The sequence below is a fragment of the Vulpes lagopus genome, chromosome 22, assembly GCF_018345385.1.
Source record: "Vulpes lagopus strain Blue_001 chromosome 22, ASM1834538v1, whole genome shotgun sequence".
Classification (NCBI taxonomy): domain Eukaryota; kingdom Metazoa; phylum Chordata; class Mammalia; order Carnivora; family Canidae; genus Vulpes; species Vulpes lagopus.
Window position 1 is genome coordinate 23,491,810 of NC_054845.1, and position 20,702 is coordinate 23,512,511.

The 20,702-nt window shown below is 47.7% G+C and overlaps 1 protein-coding gene across 5 annotated transcripts in view; it reads left to right on the forward strand.

Annotated features, from left to right (window-relative positions):
* The window catches only part of SMARCAL1 (SWI/SNF related, matrix associated, actin dependent regulator of chromatin, subfamily a like 1), a 63,711-nt gene that overhangs the window by 13,098 nt on the left and 29,911 nt on the right, over positions 1–20,702 (forward strand). For all 5 annotated transcript variants that reach the window (XR_005985028.1, XR_005985026.1, XR_005985027.1 and 2 more), the window contains exons 6-10: positions 1,924–2,110; positions 5,357–5,507; positions 7,115–7,273; positions 11,057–11,122; positions 17,510–17,650. Coding sequence is in view for 2 of the 5 variants with exons in the window: in XM_041737297.1 (XP_041593231.1) it covers positions 1,924–2,110; positions 5,357–5,507; positions 7,115–7,273; positions 11,057–11,122; positions 17,510–17,650 (704 nt within the window). In the remaining 3 variants the exon portion in view is untranslated. The remainder of the gene's footprint in view (positions 1–1,923; positions 2,111–5,356; positions 5,508–7,114; positions 7,274–11,056; positions 11,123–17,509; positions 17,651–20,702) is intronic.

Below are 20,702 nucleotides of genomic sequence, written 5' to 3' on the forward strand. Positions count from 1 at the left end.
ATCCTGGTGATTCTGTTCACGCAAACTGTTTCCAGAAATAACTGGTATATACATTTAGTGCAAAATGGAAGTGGATTTAAATATATTGATAATGTAAAGCAATTTAAGGTAGCAGGAGATGGCTCAAGCCCTCCATGTTCAGATCAATATTTGCAGTGGTAGCCGATTGATGCTGTGGCAAAAGCCTTGGAATACCTTGTGAGGATACGGAGAAAACACACGGCCATATGGAATACAGAACCAGCAACCTTAGGGTTTCAAATAATACTGCTTAGAAATTAAATATACCCCAATTTCCTCTTTAGTTCCTTTTACCAGGTTCCTGAAAACAACCCTCTTTGGAGGGTTACAGGGACTCCCAGGGTGCCTGTGAAAACGTAAAAGACAGAGCAGCCAAAGATCTGCAAACAGTAGTTATTCTTCCATTTAGATTTTTCAAAGGACAATGGTAAAAGGGAAGGACATCTCGAAAGCTACAACCCATAGGACAGCAGCCTACCTAGATGCTAATCCTACCACCGGGGATGCCTAGGCCTGTTGTCTCATTTTTAACTGGTCTCTCTCTCACCCCCAGAATTACCTGTTTTATTTGTATTATCTCTGGTTTATTTTTTTTCCTGTTCCTTTATCAAATAAAGGGACTTTTTCTTACCCTCTTAATTTTAAAGTCAGGCAAGGATACATGCATTCAAAAGGGGAAGTCATTAAAATTAATTTGCTTTCATTTTATAGAGATACCAAGTAATTTTTCCCACTTGAGGTAATGGGTATGAATGGAAGAGAGGTTTCCCCATCCGTTATATTAGGAGGGGGTCTGGAACTGCACAGATGGAAGGAAAGACCCCTAAATACGAGCTTTAATTGAAAGAGTTAGAGGAATGGTCACTCTTAGTTTAGAATCTGAGCTTAGCAGAGGTTGGTAAATTGTTTTTATAAAGGGCCAGATAATAAAGACTCAAGGTTACTTGTGGGCTGTGCCATCTCCTGTCTAATCTGCCCAAGTGGCAAGCCAGCAGCCATGGGTAGTTCGTAAACAAATGCTCACGGCTGTGTTCCCGTCACACTTTCCTTACAAAAATAGGTTTCGCCCACGGGTGTTAGCTTGCCAACACCTGCTTTCAGGGATATGTGGGGTGCTCTCAGGTCCCCTCCAGACCAAGGGATTTGTTAGCTGCTTCACCACTGACATCACTGCCGTAAAACTCCCCTCTCAAGGGGAGGTCAGCGTCCTCTTACAGAGAGGGTCACAAGGGTGCAGGGGCACTTGTATTTTATTACATGGTGGCCTCACGGCCTTAGCATGGACTCTGTCCTTTGTCATTGCTATTGTTTGTAAACAGCCCTCCTATCCTCCTGATACTTCTTGGAAACGCCTCACAGCTTCTCTGAACAGAGCACAGCACCGGTCCCTTGCTGATCAGCAGCTGGTAACATGAAGTTGTTGACTCTCGAACATCAGAACCTAAGAGAACATCAAGAGAATGGAAACGAGATTCATCCATTCTGTGTGTTGCCTTTTTTATGGGTCTTTCTGGGCTGATTTTTAAGAACGTGGGTCATTATTTATTTGAACAAGAATCCTAAGGTAATTTTTTAAAAATTGCTTTAGGTTAAAAAATCAGTCACAGAAGCATTTGCAGTTCTTCCTGGGGTCTGTGTAGTGTAGAAGATCAATCTGGCGTTAGTGATCTCCCTCTTTATTTGCAGAAAGTTAGGAGTAGAGCGGGGAAACCAGCTCTCTGGGTTTATGTACTTGCTCAGGACACGACTGTCAACCCTTGGTTTTCTCTCCAGGTACGTTTTTGAGAAGGTGGCACACGGCAGAAATCCAGCCACTGAGCTCCATGTTTCAAAGCCCCTTCACTGTCCTTAGCCCTCGTGGGCCTGTCCCTCCAGTTCACATACGTCTATCCTTCCTTCTAGTCCAGAGGGTGCGCTGCCTTCCACAAGTTCAGCTGGATCCTCTGCCCAAGACCCTCACCCTGGCGTTCGCGTCACAGCTAGAGAAGACGTCTCCCTGCCTCACACAACCCATCCCCGAGGCTGACCTTTCTGGAGTGGACCCCAAGCTCGTGTCCAGTCTGCTGCCCTTCCAGAGAGCAGGAGTCAAGTAGGTTCTCTGGTCTTCCCCTTGGCTCACAATCATTCAGTATAGACTGGGTTCAGATGCTCCCTCTTTTAAGAACCCTCATCTCTCTTGGACATTTAGATACATCTGGGCATTAGACAGCCAGGTGTGCTGTAAGCAAAGCCTGATGATTTCAAATTCCGTGAGTTAATCAGGACTCTGGATTGCAGGTGTGCAGAAACCCAACTCAGGTTCAAGAAAAGAGATTGTTCAGTGTGTGTGGTAGAAAGCCAAGGCTCTCCAAAGATCTCATCAGAAGTCTCCGCGCTGGCGGCTCGGATTTCTCTTCAGTTTGCGTTGTTCTCAGCCTGCTGTGCTCAGGTGTGGCGGCCAGGGCTTGCGTCCATCAGTTTAGCAGACTAATGGAAGCATCTCTTACCTGGTGGGCCCCACGCTGTGGGACCTGAAATCTGGCACCAATGCTGGGACCAGTTGTTGTGGCCTGGGGGCTCGGGGTCTAACTGGTGAGACTGGGTGACAGGCCCACCCCTGGCGCCAGCTGATAGCTCCCCCCCCCCCCCCCCCACTGAGTTACTTGAACTGAGAGTGGGAGGTGAGGGTTTTCCAAGAAAGTCAGGGTGGTCTTATAAACAAAAGAGAAGCCCATGTGGTGACCTGTCCTGTTCTCCAGAGCTTCTTGGGAGAGGCCAAATGACAGGTTTGAACTTGCCTTTTAATGAAAATACTGGCGGTCAAGGAGAGGAAAGAGGCGGTCGGGATGGCCGTCCAGAGACAGTAAGAGCTTCATCTGTCATTCGGCGTGTGGTTGGGGCTATGGCCTCGGGGGAAGGGACCCGGTGAACGGAGAGACAGCCTGCCCACAGGCCACCTGCTCCTGAGGGTTGGGAAAGGCTGTCTCTGACAGGATTGTGTTCCGCGACTTGGGCACAGTCACACCTCCCCGCCTTCCCGTGGCCCCAGCTCTGCTCACACCCTTTCCCTCGGTTTCCCTCCCAGTTCCATCTGTCTTCGATCACACGCTTTGTTATCTGTCTGGTTCTGTGTGCCAGAACCAGAGCCTGGCCAGTAGCTTCCATCTTTTCCCCTATGGCTCTAAAACGCTAGTGGTACTTGCAGTGTTTCTCAAGAACTTTCTAGTTAAATCCAGATTTTGACTTTCATTCTCTGAAGAGGAGGATTTTGGTGTTGAGGAAAAAGGGCTGTCAGTTCCATGTTGGTTTTATAAGACAGACCTACAGTGAAAACACCCTTAAATTTAGGGAGCAAAATCTCGTTGGTATAAATCCAGTTCCTCTAATATCTAAAAGGTCCCTTTTAACAGGTGACCCAGGAAGGCAGTCATCTGCCTGAAGCCACTCAGCTTCCAGGAGTGGAACTGGAGCTGAAATCCATGTTTTGTGATGAGGAGTGCAGGACTTCTGTTATACCAGCTCTGTGTTTCTTTGTTATGGAGGCGTTTCCTGTGTTCCCATTTTTGGCCACTTTGTCCCTTGGTTGGGCTACTTCAAGGCAGGGACAAAAGGAAAGATCACGAAATTCAAGGATCTGTTCTGCTTTGAGATTGCCCGGATGGACCAAACCATAGGGACATTGTGAATGGCTGAAGCAGGTCCTCTCCATGGCTTGTTGCTTAGGTGCCCCTGCCGCCCTGGCCGTCAGTTTTGTAAACTCAAAAGTGAGGTTAAAAAAGTGAATCTTTTCACCCTTGCCTTCCCCAGCCATCTGTGTGGAGGGTTGGACATGGAAGTAGTCCAGAAGATTTAACCAAAGCAGGTGTGGCAAGAAGAGGCCGGATCTGTCAGAGAAGTGGGGTGGCACCTCACTGGGCTCCCTTCTGTGCCACTGAAGGCATATCGTGGCCGTGGCCCCGGGGGGTGTGGAGGGGAAGCTGCTCCCCCGGTAGGCCACCGTGGCCGCTGAGGGGTAGAGCGGTGTCATGGCATGACGTGTGTTGTCTGCGTAGCCTGGGAAAGCTGGCTCTTGCCACCTGTAGGCGCGCCACTCACTTTTCCACCTTTGCTGAGCGCTGGCTTTGGAAGGGCAGGAATGCCACTTCCAGGCAACTCAGGACCATGCAGCCTGGAATGGTCGTCAGCCATACCCAGTGCCAATCAGAGGCTGGACTTGCAGCCTTGGCTCTGTGAGAAGGAAAGAAAAAGAGCTAGTTGATGGGCTTATTGGCAGGTTTCTGAGCAAATGATCAGTTTTTCCAGAATTCACATGAAAGAGGGCTGGTGTTTGGAGCAAGAGACCAGACGTCTGGCACTTGGGATCCTTTTCCCTTTTCACTGATTCATTTGTGAGTCAAGCAAGTCGTCTTTAGTGTTCATCTTGATTATTTTTCTCTTCTTCTGGAATAGTGGTTATAAGAGAAACACTTCCCCAGCACTTAGGAAGGTGCCAGGCACTGCTGTCAGTGCCTTCTTTACACGTGAACTCTGTTCAACCCTGACGACAGCCTCCGGGGCAGGGCCTTTTATTCCCATCTCACAGCTGAGGCACCGGGGGGGGGGGGGGGGTGTGAGATCACTCCAGCTGCAAAGCATGGACCTGGGATGCCCCCCAGGCCAGTCGGGCATCCGGAGAGTAGAAGAACGTGCTCTTCTTCCCAAGGCATCAGCAGGAGTTGTCGCGCTGGAGGCCTGAGGGACCCTGAGGGCTGCTGGTGGAGAAGCCGCTGAGGCTGGTGCTCCCTGGTAGACACCCTGGCACTGTCGTCCCCTCGGCCTGTCTGCTTCTGTGGTGTCCTCTGTCATGGCCTGCTCCTTCTCTTTGCCCCTGTGCATAAATGTCCTCTCTGACCTCGAGAAAACCTGATTTCGATGCCACCATCTTTCTTCCCTTCCCCTCCAGGCCAACCTCTCAGGTGAACCAGGGCGCCCCTCCCAGGCCCTATTCAGGGGCTGTTTGCCAGCCTGCCCCTCTCTTACTGTCCCAGGTCTCATCTGCCCTGGGCTGAGGGGGGCGCCTCTCTTGGAAGCTTCCTCCCTTGGCTTCTGTGACCCGGCTGTCTTCTAGAGCCTCTCTGCCTTTTGACCACCGTTCCACATTGTCCCTATTTTGACTCTTCGGTGTTATTAATATTACTGTAATGCCGTCCCCTAATTGGCTCCTGTCTTCTCTCTCTGGGGGAGCAGGGCCTGTGGCGCATACTGCGGTGGCCCACATCCAGTGACGCGTATCGCTTTACATGGTGGCCTGATGGCGGGTTAGCCACCGCCCCCGATAGATCTGCCATGCCACTGTCCTCCCCTTGTCTGCTTTCAGTTTTGCAATAGCGAAGAGAGGCCGCCTGCTGCTTGCTGACGACATGGGCCTGGGGAAGACCATCCAAGCCATCTGCATTGCGGCCTATTACCAGAAGGAGTGGCCGCTCCTGGTGGTGGTACCATCATCTGTGCGCTTCACCTGGGAGCAGGTCAGTTCTCTGTCTGTGGTGATTTTCAGGAAGTGTCCTCAGCATCGAAGCAATCAGATAACAACTTGGGGATGGGCCCGGGGAGCTTTAAAAGATCCCGGGTCAGCTGAAGGAGGAAGGGAGAGGAGGTGGCCTTCTAAGGCCAGGCGCCTGGTTTTCTGAACTAGAATCGGGTTATACCTTTAGGGAAGAGGCGTTATGAGCTCAGACTTGCCTCCATCTGGCAGCAGACGCTTCCTGAGCACCTCGTGTGCCCCTGCCGCTAACACCCCTCACCTGTAGCACACTCATGTTCCAAAATGACTGCCTCCTTTATTTCCCTGAATCCTGCAGCAGCTGTGCGAGGAGACACAGTCAACGTTAACCCCACTTACAGATGACAGACCGAACCTCAGTGAGGGGAAGCAGCAGGCTCACTGGCAGTTGGAAGCATTATAGGACCTTGAAGGGGCATCTCCTGAGTGGTTGGCTCAGGGTTTGTTACCCTGCAGATGGTGGCGTGGGCAGGATGCTCACTGTCAACCAGGTACCTTTATGGCTGAGGAACCGGACGTGAACACTCTGTTAGCATTTGGCCGTGAGCTTTGTTTATCATAAATCCAGGGGTCAGAGTTGTCCTGTGAGATCAATAAACACACCTAGAAGCAAACTTGGTGGAGAGAGGAGACCTCATTCACCGTCTGTAGCTTTTCCCAGCTCTCTGCTACTCACAGCAGCTGTCTGTCGCCTCACACGTTGGCTTCTTACTAAGCCCTCACCCTAGCCACTTGTGGAGAAGAGGTGACTCTGCCTGTAGCTGGTCAGCCTGGTGCCGGGCCATGCCCTTCCAGCTAAAGAGAAAGCAAAACTGTAAAAATGTGCATCATAACAATACCTCATTTTTTTTTCCTGTCCTTGTGACCTGAATTCCGCCCCTGCCTCCAGAAGCAAACAGTTGAACACATATTTATTTGGTGTGTGTTAGGTTCCCACAGCACCCTCAGAAAATCTCAAAAAAAAAAAAAAAAAAAAATCAGGTAGTCAGTTATGAGCAGGACCGAAACTGGAGGAAGAACCAGGCCTTGCCATCACCAGAATGTGAGCCCGGGGACCCAGCCGCTGACACACGGGCACCTGGTGGCCTTGCATTGGCTCTAGGCCCTGGCTTGGGCTAGGGATGGCACGATGTCTGGAGAGAGCAGGCAATACGTACCTTTGTCATTATCAGTATCTTTGGTATCTCCCGGGATTGCTAAAAATTCCTTTATAAACTTCCTCTTGGAAAGAGTCATTCTCTCGCTGCAGAAACTTGCAGCGTCTGTTGGAGATTTGAGTCCTGAGATCCAGACACCACAGTGACTGCCAACACGCGCCTGCTTAGAGGCAGCCAGTGTCGTGTGAGTGGAAAGTGAAGGAGCGGATGGTGGGAGCGCAGTGGAGGTGATCACTGTTCGTGGGCCCAAGGGCACCAGCAAATACAGCGGATGTGGAGAGAAAGGCGCCGAGTTCGCTTCTTGGGGGGCATTCACGTTGTCCACTGAGATTGTGCCGTTGGTGGGCGGGCTGGGGTCTCAGCTGGCCGCTGCCGGCCGCATCCCCCAGGTTTCATTCTCCCCTGTCCTCCCCAGGCCTTCCTTCGGTGGCTGCCATCTCTGAGCCCGGAGCGCATCAATGTCGTGGTGACCGGCAAGGACCGCCTGACAGCTGGCTTGGTCAACATTGTCAGTTTTGACCTTCTGAGCAAGTTAGAAAAACAGCTAAAAACCCCTTTTAAAGTTGTCATCATCGTAAGTGACTTGGCAAAGTCTTTAAGTACTTCGTCTCTGGGGAAACTTTCTTCTTAAAAGCCCTGAGAACTTTCATGTCCGTGATCTCCCGGAGCCTCCCTCTGTTTCTAGGAGAATAGAAAATCACTGTCTTTATCTTGCTGGAAACCGACATTTCACTCATCTCAAATAGCAGTTCTCCATCCCGGCTGCATATTAGAATCTCCCGGGGAGCTCTTTGAAAAGTGGCATTTATAGGCCTGAGCTGGGGGTTTGCAGCCCGTCTCTCCAGCGTGAGGTCATGACTGGAGGCCAGCGTGGACATCCGGTCCGCCGGCCTGGACAGCAGCGGCATGTACCTTCATCCAGTGCCCTCTTGTCCAAGTGGCTCAGGCACACAGTTCAAATAGGAAGTTTTTCTTCCCCAACCAATATAAAGACACTCCCTCCTCCCCCACCCCAAAAAAGTAGAGCTGACCCTTGACCATCATGGGTTTGAACTGCATGGGCCCACTCATAGGCAAGTTTTTTTTTTTTTTTCAATAAATATGGCACAGTACAGTAAATGTGTTTTCCTTATGATTTTCTTCACAATTTTTCTCTAGCTTACTTTATTGGAAGAATACAGTAAGTAATCCTATAACATACAAAATACGCGTTAATTGACTGAGTTATCAGTAAGGCTGCTGGGTGAGGAGTTAAATTTTGAGGGAATCAAAAGTATGTGCAGACTTCTGACTGCACAAGATTGGGGGGCTGCGCACCCCTAGCCCCTGTGGCATCCAAGGGCCAGCTGTACTTTTCACTCTAGTTGAATTTTTTTTTTTTTTTTTTAGATTTTATTTATTCATTCATAGAGACAGAGAGAGAGAGGCAGAGGAGAAGCAGGCATCATACAGAGAGAGCCTGATGTGGGACTCGATCCAGGGTCTCCAGGATCACACCCTGGGCTGCAGGCGGCGCTAAACCGCTGCGCCACCCTGGCTGCCCTTTTTTTTTTTTTTTTTTTTTTAGTTGAATTTTGTTTTGTTTTCCTTAAGTAGGCTTTACTCAAGTTCTGCTCCCAGGTATAACAATATCTTTCATTTAACTGGCTTCCCTTCTTTTCATTACTCAAGTCGTCTGTAAGGAAAGTCCAGAGAGACCTGGTGGCAGCCAGCTGGCGGAACTCAGGCTTACAAATAAAGATTATTATTTAATTAAAATAAATAATAAACCTGGCTTACAAATAAAGATTAGGAAAAGGCATGCAGCCCCCCGACCCCTGGTACAGGTCACCACTAATAGACATTCAGGGCCACAGAGCACAGTGGATGATTTTCAGTGGAGGTTTATCCTGGTTTTTCCTCTTGGAAAAATGGGAACCCAGTGCCTTTGGATGACACGAAAGGTTCTTTATTCAGACATGTGAATTTTAAAAGCCCGTGGTATTTTTCCTTCTCTTAAAAACAGAATCCTCTGCTGACAGTGGCTTCCCAAATCCTGATGCTCAGAATGTGCAGTGCATATCTTAGCTAGAAAGGAGAGAAAGGAATGCGTTTTTGAAGAGGCCCAGAAAAGTCAACACGATTGCAGCAGAGCCTGGGGCTTTCTCAGCACGGGGCTGGCTGTAGGGGGAGGCTCGTTCATCCACGTGTCTGGCCAACCGTTGAGCACCAGCCCCACACCCTGTACAGTGCTGTGCACTGAGGGTGTGGAGGAAAGTTCACCCCGTGCTCCGAGACACCACAGTCCCACGGGACAGACAACATGCGTAGATAATTAGAATACACGTTAGTGCTTTCACAGTTGTGTGAACCAAGTATTGGGAGCTCAGAGAAGGGAAGAAGACACAGTTGCTGGCCTCAATGATCTAGTCTCATGACTCGGATGTGAGAACCATACCATGTTCTTATTCTTAGCGTAAACAAACTTAAATGTTTATATGTGTCCACAGCTGGAAGGGTAATGAGTCTTTGGGGGAGTCATCTCTGGTTTGGCACAAATTCAAGTGTGCTTTGAAAAACTGTTAGTATACATGTGAAATGAAAGCATGAAAAGAAGTACCCCGGGATGATGGTGATGGTTCTACAGCATGTAGGAAGAATAATGCCGTCGTTTCTTGAGTGCTCTCCTGTGTCAGGTACATTAGATGTAATTGCCCATCGTCCCAGTGGCCCCTAAGGCAGACATTATGTCCCATTTCACCACTGCTGGAACTGACGAGGAGAGTGGTGTCCCATGATTTGCCCACAGGCGTGAAGCCAGCAGGATGGGGCGTCATTGATCAAAGCTGGACTGCATCTGGCTTTGGAATTCATGTGCTTCTGTTTCTGACTCAACACTGCAACCTGCCATATGATTTTTGGCAAGCTGCTCACCACCCATGTTGGTTTGTCTTCAGTTATTTAAGAGCCTTGTCTTCTGACTTCAGAGAAACGTTATAGGAAGGAATAAAGTGTCAGCTCTAAGGTGTCTAAGAGAATTCACGTGTAAGCCATTCCTTGTGGTTAGTTATAATAATGGTACATTTTAGCCCATTGGTTGAAAGGATCCATTCCCTTCCGCATCCTCTGTTCTTCCTGCTGTTTCTCACTATAAACCCTTTCCTTCCTGGCTGTCATGTGGGCTCATCGTCAGACAGGAGTACGAGTGTTACACCCTGGGTTTCCAGGAGTAGATTCTCTGACATTTGTGGGTTCATCTTGCACTGCCCTCCATTGTGCTTTTGAGGTCTGTCTTGGTTCATCATAGCTGAAATGGAACGGGAGGTTTCTTACAGATCATCTCTAGAGATAGAGCCGGGATCCCCTGGGATCTCCATCGTGGGGTGGCCAATACCACTGAGTGCTGAGTTAAGTGGCAGGACTGTTCGAAGGGCTTTATGTGTGTTCTAGCCCAGTAAGACTTAGAGCAACCTGACAAGTTAGGTAGTGGTGTTTTACCCATTTTATTTATGGAGAAACTAGCACTATAGAGCCATAGTTGCTCAGGTATGGAGCAAGTAATTTGAATGTGTACCAAAATAGAAATTTCTGCCCCAGATACTAAGATTGTATTAGTTATTCATTTGGCTTTAGAAAATACGATATGGGTACCTGACTGGCTCAGTTGGTAGAGCATGTGACTCTTGATTTCAGGATTGTGAGTTTGCACCCCATGTTGGGTGTAGAGATTACTTAAAAGTAAAACTTTGGGGCACCGGGTGGCACAGTCTTGTTTTCGGCTCAGGTCTGCTCTTAGGGTCGTAAGATCGAGCCCCGCATCGGGCTCCACACTCAGCATGGAATCTGCTTGAGTTTCTCTCTCCCTCCCCTTCTGCCCTTCCCCCCTTCTTGCACACTCTTTCTTTCCCAAATAAATAAATCTTAAAAAAAGATAAAATCTTTTTTTTTTAAAAAAAAGAGCAGAAAATATGACATATTCTAGTTTACTTATGCTAGAATGCAGAGCTATAAATAAATCAAACTCCATGTTGTAAACCTGACAGTCGCTCTGGCATCACGCGACGTGAGGCGCATCTTGCTGACCAGTAAACCACCCCTCAGCAGTTCGTTCAGTGCCACCTGAGAGGGGAGCCGGGCAGAGAGTCCCTAATCCTGCTTAGCAGTTAGAAAACTGTCCTGTAAAGATGACTCGCCCAGAATACATGGGGAAGCAGCACCAGAATCTGGGTCCTCACCAAGGCCCACAGCTGTCTCCTTGAACAAGAAACTGCTAAGGGAGGCGTCCTCAATGTGATGCCGTGCCAGGGTCAAGCTTCACATGGGCTCTGTCTCCATTCAGGATTTGGCCTTGTTCACCTGTGTCACTGTTTCTTTTCAGGATGAGTCTCACTTCCTCAAGAATATAAAGACTGCCCGCTGCCGCGCAGCCATGCCCCTCCTCAAGGTGAGTCCTGTGGAGAATAGGCTGGGAGCTTGAGCGCACTCGGCCTTGGGGTCCTGCTGTATCTTGCACAGGGTCCAGGCATTGACGTCGGCCGTTGAAGGTAGGCCTCCAGTGCCAGGCTCGTTTTTCTCTAACTTCTGCTAAGGAACTGGTGCTTGAGGCAATCATTTCTGTCTCGCAAAGATGAAGGCCTATTGAATATTGAAGGTCACAGGCTGGATGGGGACTGCCCTGTAGGTCCTCCTCGGGCTCCTGGACAAGGCAGAGGGGAGCCGCCAGCAGCATGCCCTCTGAACAGCTCAGGAGAAACCACCTGTCTTCTCAGTCACTGGTCGGGGCAGAGCTCTCATGGTGCTAAGAACCAAGGGAGATGAGCCATCCAGGCTTGGGACCAGGCCATCGGGTATCCTCAAGAAGCGTTGGGAAAGCTGAGGTGTGCCTCCGAAGCTGATGCCCTTTCCCGGGGGCCACCCTAAGCCTGTTTTGCTAACGAGAGGGTCAGCCATCCACACCCCATACTGTGATGGTCTCAACTGAGGCCTGACCGCTCTGGTTGAGCCCTGGCTTCAGAGCAGGCAGGATGTGGACATAGTGTAGCTTGGCCCACACTCCCAGCCCTCCTATCCCAGACAGTGGGAGGCCCCCAAATTTCCTTCCATTTTTCTATGGTGAGCTTTTTTTTAATATTGGGGGAAACTAGTACTATTAGGAAGTAGCTTTTTCTCTTATAACCAGATAGAAATCTCCCACAGGGGAGAATCTACTTTGGTTTATGTAGACTGAGCAAACAAAAGTATATGTTTGTCTTGTGCTTTATTAAAGCAGCCTTTGTGTTGTGCCAGCACTTTCCAACTGCAGCATTTGTTGCTTAAAAGGAAGCTTTAAATTGTACTTAAACTAGGGAAAACAAATATGCTAAATGCTGGTGAAACTTATTAACACTTGAGAAATTTTTTTGTTTTAATTTTATTTATTTATGAAAGACACAGAGAGAGGGAGAGACACAGGCAGAGGAAGAAGCAGGCTCCATGCAGGGAGCCCGATGTGGGACTGGATCCCAGGACCCTGGGGTCATGCCGGGCCGAAAGCAGATGCTCAACCTCTGAGACACCCAGGCGTCCTAACATTCGAAAATTAACTTAATTTTTCCAACTCCTCATAAAGCACAACTGTCTGCTCGTTTCAAGTTTTGTTTTGTCTTAAGAATAACAAGTAACAGGATGTGTCTTCCAAAGCAGGATTATGCCCTGTGCTCCAAACTTAAAAATCCTGATCCTCTGCTCACATTACCTGTAAATATTTATGGACACACTTAAATGTTTCTTCCCAGGGCAATGACCCTTCTTTTGGGAAGCTGCAATATATTTTCTTTTGAAACATGTTAACAGATCTTTGTACTGCGGTTCTAGTATTACAGCCATACTGTAATGTCCTAATACTAGGACAAATTCCTACACAGAGTTACTGGGTCAAAATGTCACTTTTCAATGGTTGCTTCTGAAGGCCAGTGTGGCCAGGCATAACCGTCTTTATTCCCTCCCGGTTGACCCGAATCCCACAGTCCTTTCCATGAGACCCTAACTTGAAGGTTGTCAATCTCTTGCTTTAGAGCAGTGAGGTATGTGTTAGGATTAAATCTGTGCCCCTGATTGCTTAGACAGAAGAAGCTGTGCAATAGATAGGCTGTATCATTACAGGTACAGTAGGAAAACTTCTTTTTAAAGAAGATGGGAAAAAAGGTTTTCTTTATTAGAGAGCGAAAAAGAGAGCATGAGCAGGGGGAGGGGCAGAGGGAGAGGGAGAAGCACGCACCCACTGAGCAGGGAGCCCGATGCAGGGCTCCATCCCAGGACCTGATCCCCAGGACCTGGGGATTATGACCTGAGTGGAAGGCAGACACTTAACTGAGGCCACACAGGCTCCCCAGTAGGAAAGCTTCTGAGCAACCATCTGCCCGACTCAATCCCAGGTCTCCAGGATCACTTCCTGGGCTGAAGGCTGCGCTAAACCACTGAGCCACCAGGGTTGCCCTAAAGCAGTATTTCTGTCTTTAGTATGGGGATATTTCAAATTGACACATTTAAGAGAAATATTTAAGCTGTTAACTAGCATAGATTACTTTGCGTTTGCTATAGGACTTGGATGAGTTAACACTTAAAGATAGGACCCACAAACAGAGCCTGCTGTTTGTGGAGGTGTCTTGAAGTCCCTCTTATCTGTAATGTTCACTTCACAGGATTCTGGACTGGTGGTAAGTTTGGAGGTGGGGCTGAGGCATTATGCACTTTCATTATGACCTTTCATCCCTCTGCTGTATTTTCATCTAGATGAGAGTCTCTCAGTCTCAGCACTACTGACACTTTGAGCTGGGTCATTCTTTGCTGTGCAGAGCCGTCCTGTGTGTGCCGTAGGAGGTTTTGTGGCATCCCTGGCCTCTACACACTAATTGCCAGTTGATCCCACCAGTAGTGACAACCGATATTACCTCCAGTCGTTGCCAAACATGCCCTGGGAGGGGCAGATCACTCCTCCCCATCTCTGATCAGAACCACTGATCTAGATACTCCAAGAAGGTGAATCTAAATATTTTCAGAACAAGAGGAAAATTGAAAGAAGTAAAATATGCCTTTGAAAAGCCACATAAGGGCCTAATTTAGTACCACTTGATTGTTCCTCTAACCAGCACATCTCCTAGAACTGTAGTCTCATAATTAAAATCTCGAGACACGTTCGGCAAACGTGCATGATAGGTAATTAGGTTATATCCTACAGTGTGTGAGATAGCCACGTCAGATCGTTTGCCGGAAATGTGGGGCTCGTGAGCAATGACAGCAGGCACACGCGGGGCGCGTGTGGCTTAGGTTGTAGAAAACATGGTGTCGTTATTCCCTGGGAAGTGTGACATCTTTCTTCCCCCACAGCACTATTGGTTTGAGTGACTAAGCAAGGTAGTTATATTTTTGATGTACACATGTGTTAAAGGAGGCAAGACAGAAAGCTAAAAGAACAAGATTCGAATCACCTTAATTCCCTTCAACAGAGAAAAACCACCGTTAACATGTCCGTTGTAGGGCAAAGTCATAATTTTTAATGACTCTAGATCCTTCTGGCAAATGGGCGCATCCCATAATTTAACCCTTACTGTTGGACATCGTTTTGCTCTTAGAGATAATTCTGCAGGTGACCATCATCATGTACTTGTACCTTGTGTACTTTGACCTGTTAGGACAAATTCCTACACAGAGTTACTGGGTCAGAATTTCACTTTTCAATGGTTGCTTCTGAAGGCCAGTGTGGCCAGGCATAACGGTCTTTATTCCCGCTTGACCCAAATCCCACAGTCCTTTCCATGAGACTCTAACTTGAAGGTTGTCAATCTCTTGCTTTAGAGCAGTGAGGTATGTGTTTGAGTTTGTCTTTGATTTATAGTGCTTTTTATTGTCAGACCAATGTTCAGTTATTTCTTTAGAGGGAAAAAGCCCTCAGAATCCCACCATCCCTCCCTAATGAATAGCAATTTCTCTTTTTCTGTGAGTAGAGTCCTTTTAATTTTTTTTTTTTTAAGATTTTACGTATTTATTCATGAGAGACACACAGAGAGAGGCAGAGACACAGGCAGAGGGAGAAGCAGGCTTCATGCAGGGAGCCTGATGCAGGACTCGATCCCAGGACCCCAGGTTCACGACCTGAGCCGAAGGCAGACGCTCCACCACTGAACCACCCAGGTGTCCCTCCTTTTACATTTCTGTTGATTGGTTAGATGAGGTGAGAGTAGTGGCCTAAAATGTATGAGCTTTTTCCTTTTCCTTTCTCATTAAAGGAGTTTAAGTAGATGATATATTCAAAAGTGCGTATGGTGAAAAGTAACTCTCCCACCTCTGGGCCCCTGACTCCTTGATTTCTGTCCCCAAAGGTAGCCAGAGTTACCAGACTCTCGGGTTTACTCGTAAAATTTAGTCTGTGCTGAGGTAAGCATGGGTGCGTGTGTTTCTTTCCTCCCTCCCTAGAGTGTTGTACAACCACTGTTTTGCTCCTACCTTTTTTCTCATAATAGTATGTCTTAGAAATCATCCCACCTCATTTCAGATGACTCGGCCTCATTCTTACAAAGAGTATTGTATAAATCTATCGTAATAGATTTGTTCCCTTTTGATGGATTTTTAGCCAGGCTTTGGCCATGACGTATGGTACTTCGGTCTTTGAAGGTGATCTGCCCCTGCAGTGTCTGTTCCTATGACAAAATTTCTCTCAGACATCACAAAGAAATTATTTTTTTACGTTGCTCCACTATGGGTTTCTTGGGTGCCATTCTCTTTCGTTAGCCGGAGGAGTTGACTCTGAAGTGTTCAGTTTAGTGTTGATGTATCTAGTTTTATTCATTTCTGTTTTCCTAAATTGGAGGCTCTCCGAGGTGGAGGGTGACCCATAAATCCTGTGCAGTTGGGCAGGATTAAAGGCTGCATGGGTGACAGTGTTGACAGGGAGCAGGCTAAATCATTCCAGAACAGATAAGACGCTCTTCTGCCTTCTTTTCAGAGCTGGCCTTTCTCTTCCTCCATAATGCTGCCTCTGCTTTTTAAACACCCACAAATGTCCATTTTCGACGGTGTCATCACCGCTTGTCTGGACAGTATTTGGGAGAATGGGCTCTGAATTAACTCCGTCCTGTAAATACCCAACCGAGAACCTGGGAGTTATTTTCCATCACCTGATCTGTGAGCTGTCTCTGCCCAGGCTCCATCCCAGGACAACAGCGGCAATGTGGGCATTAGGTTTGGGATGATAGGGCGATTTTCTCTTACTGATAAGACTTCTCATTTTCCCCATTTCATTGAAATGGTCTTGAGCCAAGGCAAGTGATGCTACAGACGTCATTCAAGAAGCTCATTGTTATTTTAATGAGTCTGCATTAAACCGTGCAGGAAATTAGGAGCCTGGGTAATTGAACTGTGGAAAATTATAGCTGGAGAAATTCATAGCTCTCCTGTCATAATGGAATTAGGTATTGGCAATCACTGAGAGGGCAAAAGTGCATCTTGAGAGTTGTATATACTGTATATTTACAAAGAATCATTTTTCTTCCCTGTGTTGTACCTTTATTTATTTATTTTTATGAGGCAGCTTATCCATTTGAAAACCTAATTTCCTCCACTTGGTAATTTATTGCATGCCATTGCCTTATGCTCCCCTTGTTAACTCAAGGTTACAGTGGTTAACAAGGTGTTTCTAGACAACTGAGCTCCCTGGTAGGCTTCCTTCCCAGGGCCCAGGTGGACTTTTACCTCCAGGAATTTGGGGCCATTCCGTGGCCTAATACAGTGGGAGTGTCTCCTTTATTCTCATCCTCTTTCCCACCTTAGTAAGACGTGGGTATTTCGGTCACGTCTCCTCGGGTTAACCTGGTGTCAGGCCTATGAGGAACCCGGAGTCCATCATTGGAATCCACCATTTATTTCTATCCTCTGCACTGCTGAGCAGGCTGCTGCAGACCTGGGCTGAATTTAGGGTAAATGGACATAGGTCCTGCTTTATAAAGTCCTTATTAACTGCAAAATGAGTGAAGTCAGGGAGCCCTGGGCTCAAAGCATTGTGCAGCTGAGTTAGTGACTGTCTTTTTTCCCTCCAAAGAAAATCGGGTAGAGGCTTGTGTGTGCTGGTGCCCCTGACTTTTTCTCGTGGCCATGAGAAGGGGTTGGTCCTCAGTGTCATTATCTGACCAGGGAGTTCAACTTGGATATCAGAGATTCCCTCTAGGAGAGGGTCAGAGCTGTTGCTCTCTCCACCAGTCCCACTTCCTCTTCCAATGCTGAATTCTTTGAGTTAATTCTATCTTCCTAGGGACCCTGGTTAGCTGTATAGTTTCCAGCCTACAGTGAACATTTGCTGATTGCTTACCTTGTCGCAGGCACCATGCTACAGAAGGTAAAGATGAACACAGCTCTGATCTCAAGACACTTGTAGTCTAGGAAGGGAGACGGAAAAGGTGGAATTCAGTATAACGTGCTAAGTCCTGATGTAGGGACTTGTGACAAGGGCAGCCTAGGCGGTGGTGTCCCAACTGTTTACATGAGTCACACCGTGAGGTTCTCAGAACATGCTCCTCTTCTCTGGCCACAGTACCTCTGCTTAGATTTCCCAGGTATGGGCCACACTGGAATCTGGAGTGAGACCAACCTGTAGTGTCTTTGGGAACTAGATCTCCCTGGGTTTCCAGAGGAGTAAACTGGAGAACTGCCAGCGGTCAGGGTGCCCAGGTAGTGACGGTGCTCTCAGGGGTACAACATTCCAGGGGGTGGGGCATCCAGCTCTGATCCCAGCAAGACATTTGGGATATTCCCTATGTGCTCGTCTGTGTGCTCTCAGCACCTTTGGCTCTCTGTCCTCCAGGTTGCGAAGAGAGTGATCCTGCTGTCCGGCACACCAGCCATGTCCCGGCCCGCAGAGCTCTACACCCAGATCATCGGGGTCAGGCCAACTTTCTTCCCTCAGTTTCATGCTTTTGGACTTCGCTACTGTGATGCCAAGCGGGTATTTATTCTCTTCTCTCCTTCTCTCCTCCCCACCTGGCCCTCACCCTGATTTTGACCCTTAGATTTTTGTTGCTTCTCTTTGGCCATGGTATGATCAGAAGCACACTGCCCAGGGAGCCAGATCCAGATTTTCGGCCTGCTTTGCCGCTAGTTCTGACCTTCAAATGTCCTTGAGGATAAGGACAGTCCCTCCTAGTTTCTGCGCTTATAGTGATTCCAGGGTAGTGTTTCCCAGTGAGGGGACCGTGGCTGATGCATATTTGCATAGAGCTCTGAGAAGGGCACAGAGGTGAGCTAGGGAGGTGAGCTAGGGGTGGAGCTGGGGAAAAGACAACAGAGGCCTCGAAACAGGTGGAGCGGGGAATGTGATCTGGAGCTACCTCGGTGGGTTCTCAACAGTCAGAATGTCCACTCGTGACAGTGAAATGTGCCTGCTCATTAGGCCAGAAGCCTCTGACCTACAGATTATCAGTGGACATACGGTGCCAATGGGGCAGGTGCCTCTGGGGCTACAGCCTGCAAACCTTCAGTCTCCCAGAAACGGCAGAAGGAGCTTGTAAATGCAAGTGCCATTGCAGTCAAAACCTGGACTTCTAAAACCTCGATTTTTTTTAACTGAAAAATTTATTTAATGACATGGGGAAATACAAGAGTGTTGGGAAAAAAGCAGGATGCAAAATTTTCCCCATCATTCATTCATTCATTCATTCCTTCTCTCTTTCTCCCCCTCTCTCTTCCTCTGTCCCTCCCCTCTCCTGTCTTTCATATATGACTGGAAGATAACATATACCAAAATGGGTTACTTTTCTAAGTGAGAAACTTGACATTTTCCTGATGTTTAAGTTCTATCATTCACCAGTCCTCCTGGTGGGCCACTGAATCCATCAGTGTTCATCAATCTGATCCAGCCAGCTGAGCATGGGGCACTGTCCTCCTCCAGAGAGGAGGCTCCTGAGCGGAGCCTCCATGATGTCCTCTCTCTTCTTGTCTGTGGTCGTGGCGCCCGCCAGTAGGACACCACTCCTCTGTTTGCTGGTGTGCCAGGGTCTTGGTTGGCCACGGGGGACAGAAAGCGGGAGGCCCGGTTGGCAACCTTGCTGACCAGGACGGTTGGGAGGCAGGTCGGGCTGGCTGACATCTTCTTCCCACACCCCCTAGTAGCTGAGCTCTCTCTGACCCGGGCTCTGGAACTTCCACAGTAGAAAAACTGCAAGAAGGAAAGATTTACCAATTTTTCTTTCTCATCTCTATCTTTGAAACTGCCGGGGCAATGAATTTATCTTTCAGCAGCAGGCCTTCGTCTGGCAAGGTCAGACTTCTAAAACTCCTAAACTCTGCTCCCACGGGGGCCCACGTGGCCCTGAATTAGAACAGCAAACCCTGGCCCCTCTCTCAAGTGTCGATCACTTCTCCTTTTCCCCAGCTGTTCTGCTGTAACTTCGTAAACCTTGATGCCACAACCAGAGCTACGCCTGACTGCTTTCTTGCGGGTGGCACGCACCTGCTACAGAGGCTCCAGCCCGACTCTGCGACCTCATTAGTTCAGACCTTAAGGAGTCCTGTTTCGTGATCAAATGGCAAATATACTGAGCCACTATTTGCATCGAAGATGCTGACACTTCGGAGAAATGGCTGTTGCTTACTCATTACGCATGCCATCTTGAGGAAAAAGCCTTGCTATGCAAGTTTGTGATGTAAATAAGATTGTCTGCCTTAGTTTTTAAATACTTTTTTCAAAAAACTTTTCAAGTACTTTAAAAATATCCACTTACGTTTAAACAAAGTACTTATAATGTAAATTGTAGTGCTTTGCAAAGTTAATTGCAAACCATTTTTAGCTGCTTATTGAGGCAAGAAATTTCTGTTATTAAATGTATTTAAAGCCATACACTTCCTTAACAAAATCTGCAGTGCACTTTCCCCATGGACCAATCCAGATTAGAATCTGCATGGTTGTCATGATCCCTCAAAACTCTTCATGAGTGATTTGTGCCTCTGTCCTATTTGCAAATGACCTACTTTCTGGGAAGGATCTTCTCTTCTTGGACTATCTGGGCTCATGGTGTAATGTTTAGCCAGTGATGGTAGGGGCTGAAGACAGAATTCGTCAGCTTTACCCCCAGGCTGCCCCTTCTTGTGTCCCCAGTCTCCATCCACCATCTCCCCAGTCCTCATGCCATCCTTATTAAATTCATCCTTTCTCTCCTTCTCACTGTGCCCCCCACCCACTAACACCCGAGAAGACAAACATAGACCATGCCTTCTTATCCTTTCACCTCGTCTAGGGCCTGCTCCTTGGTAAATTTTCAATAAAAGCTCGTTGGATTGTTAATTTTCCACAATTTTCCATAATTTTTGGATTTTAAATCTTTGGTATTACTGATTTTAACCTACAAGCTTAAAAGCTGGCACAGGAGCATGATATCCAAATTAATTATGGTATCTGCTTGTTCCCAGCATGATTTTCATTTAATGCAGCCCATAGGGTAGGGCTGCTTTTCTTTTCTTTTTCTTTTTCTTTTTTTTTTTTTTTTAAACTGACCAGCTTCTTGCATTGAGAAAAGCCACTGAAGAAAATGCCCCTTGCTGAGTTAATTTTCAACCCCATTGCATGAAGGCATTTGCCGAGAACTGCCAGTTGATTTCAGAGTATTTTTTTTAAAGAAGAAGCCGTTTTTGATCATTTTACTTCTCTGCCTTTGACCATCTCTTCCTATTCTGTATTTAGTAGAGGTTTATAGGACACCCGCCACGTCTTTACAATCAGAGACTAGGTCCACTGGCCCTTGAAAATGAACAAGCCTACCTTCTACCTGAGGTGGCTCATGATCCAGGGGAGGTTGAGGCAGGAAGGGAGACAAGCAGCTAGGAAACATAAGGCAGCAGACACCCTGGTTCCTGCATTTTCTGCGGGACTGTAGATGTCAGTTCTATTTCGAGTAAGTGTTAGTGAAGGGTACGGTTTTCATTTTGACATCTTCTCTAGTTGTGGGACCGGGAATAGATATTCTTGCTCATTGCCTCCCATGAACTACAAAGTGAAGAAACCA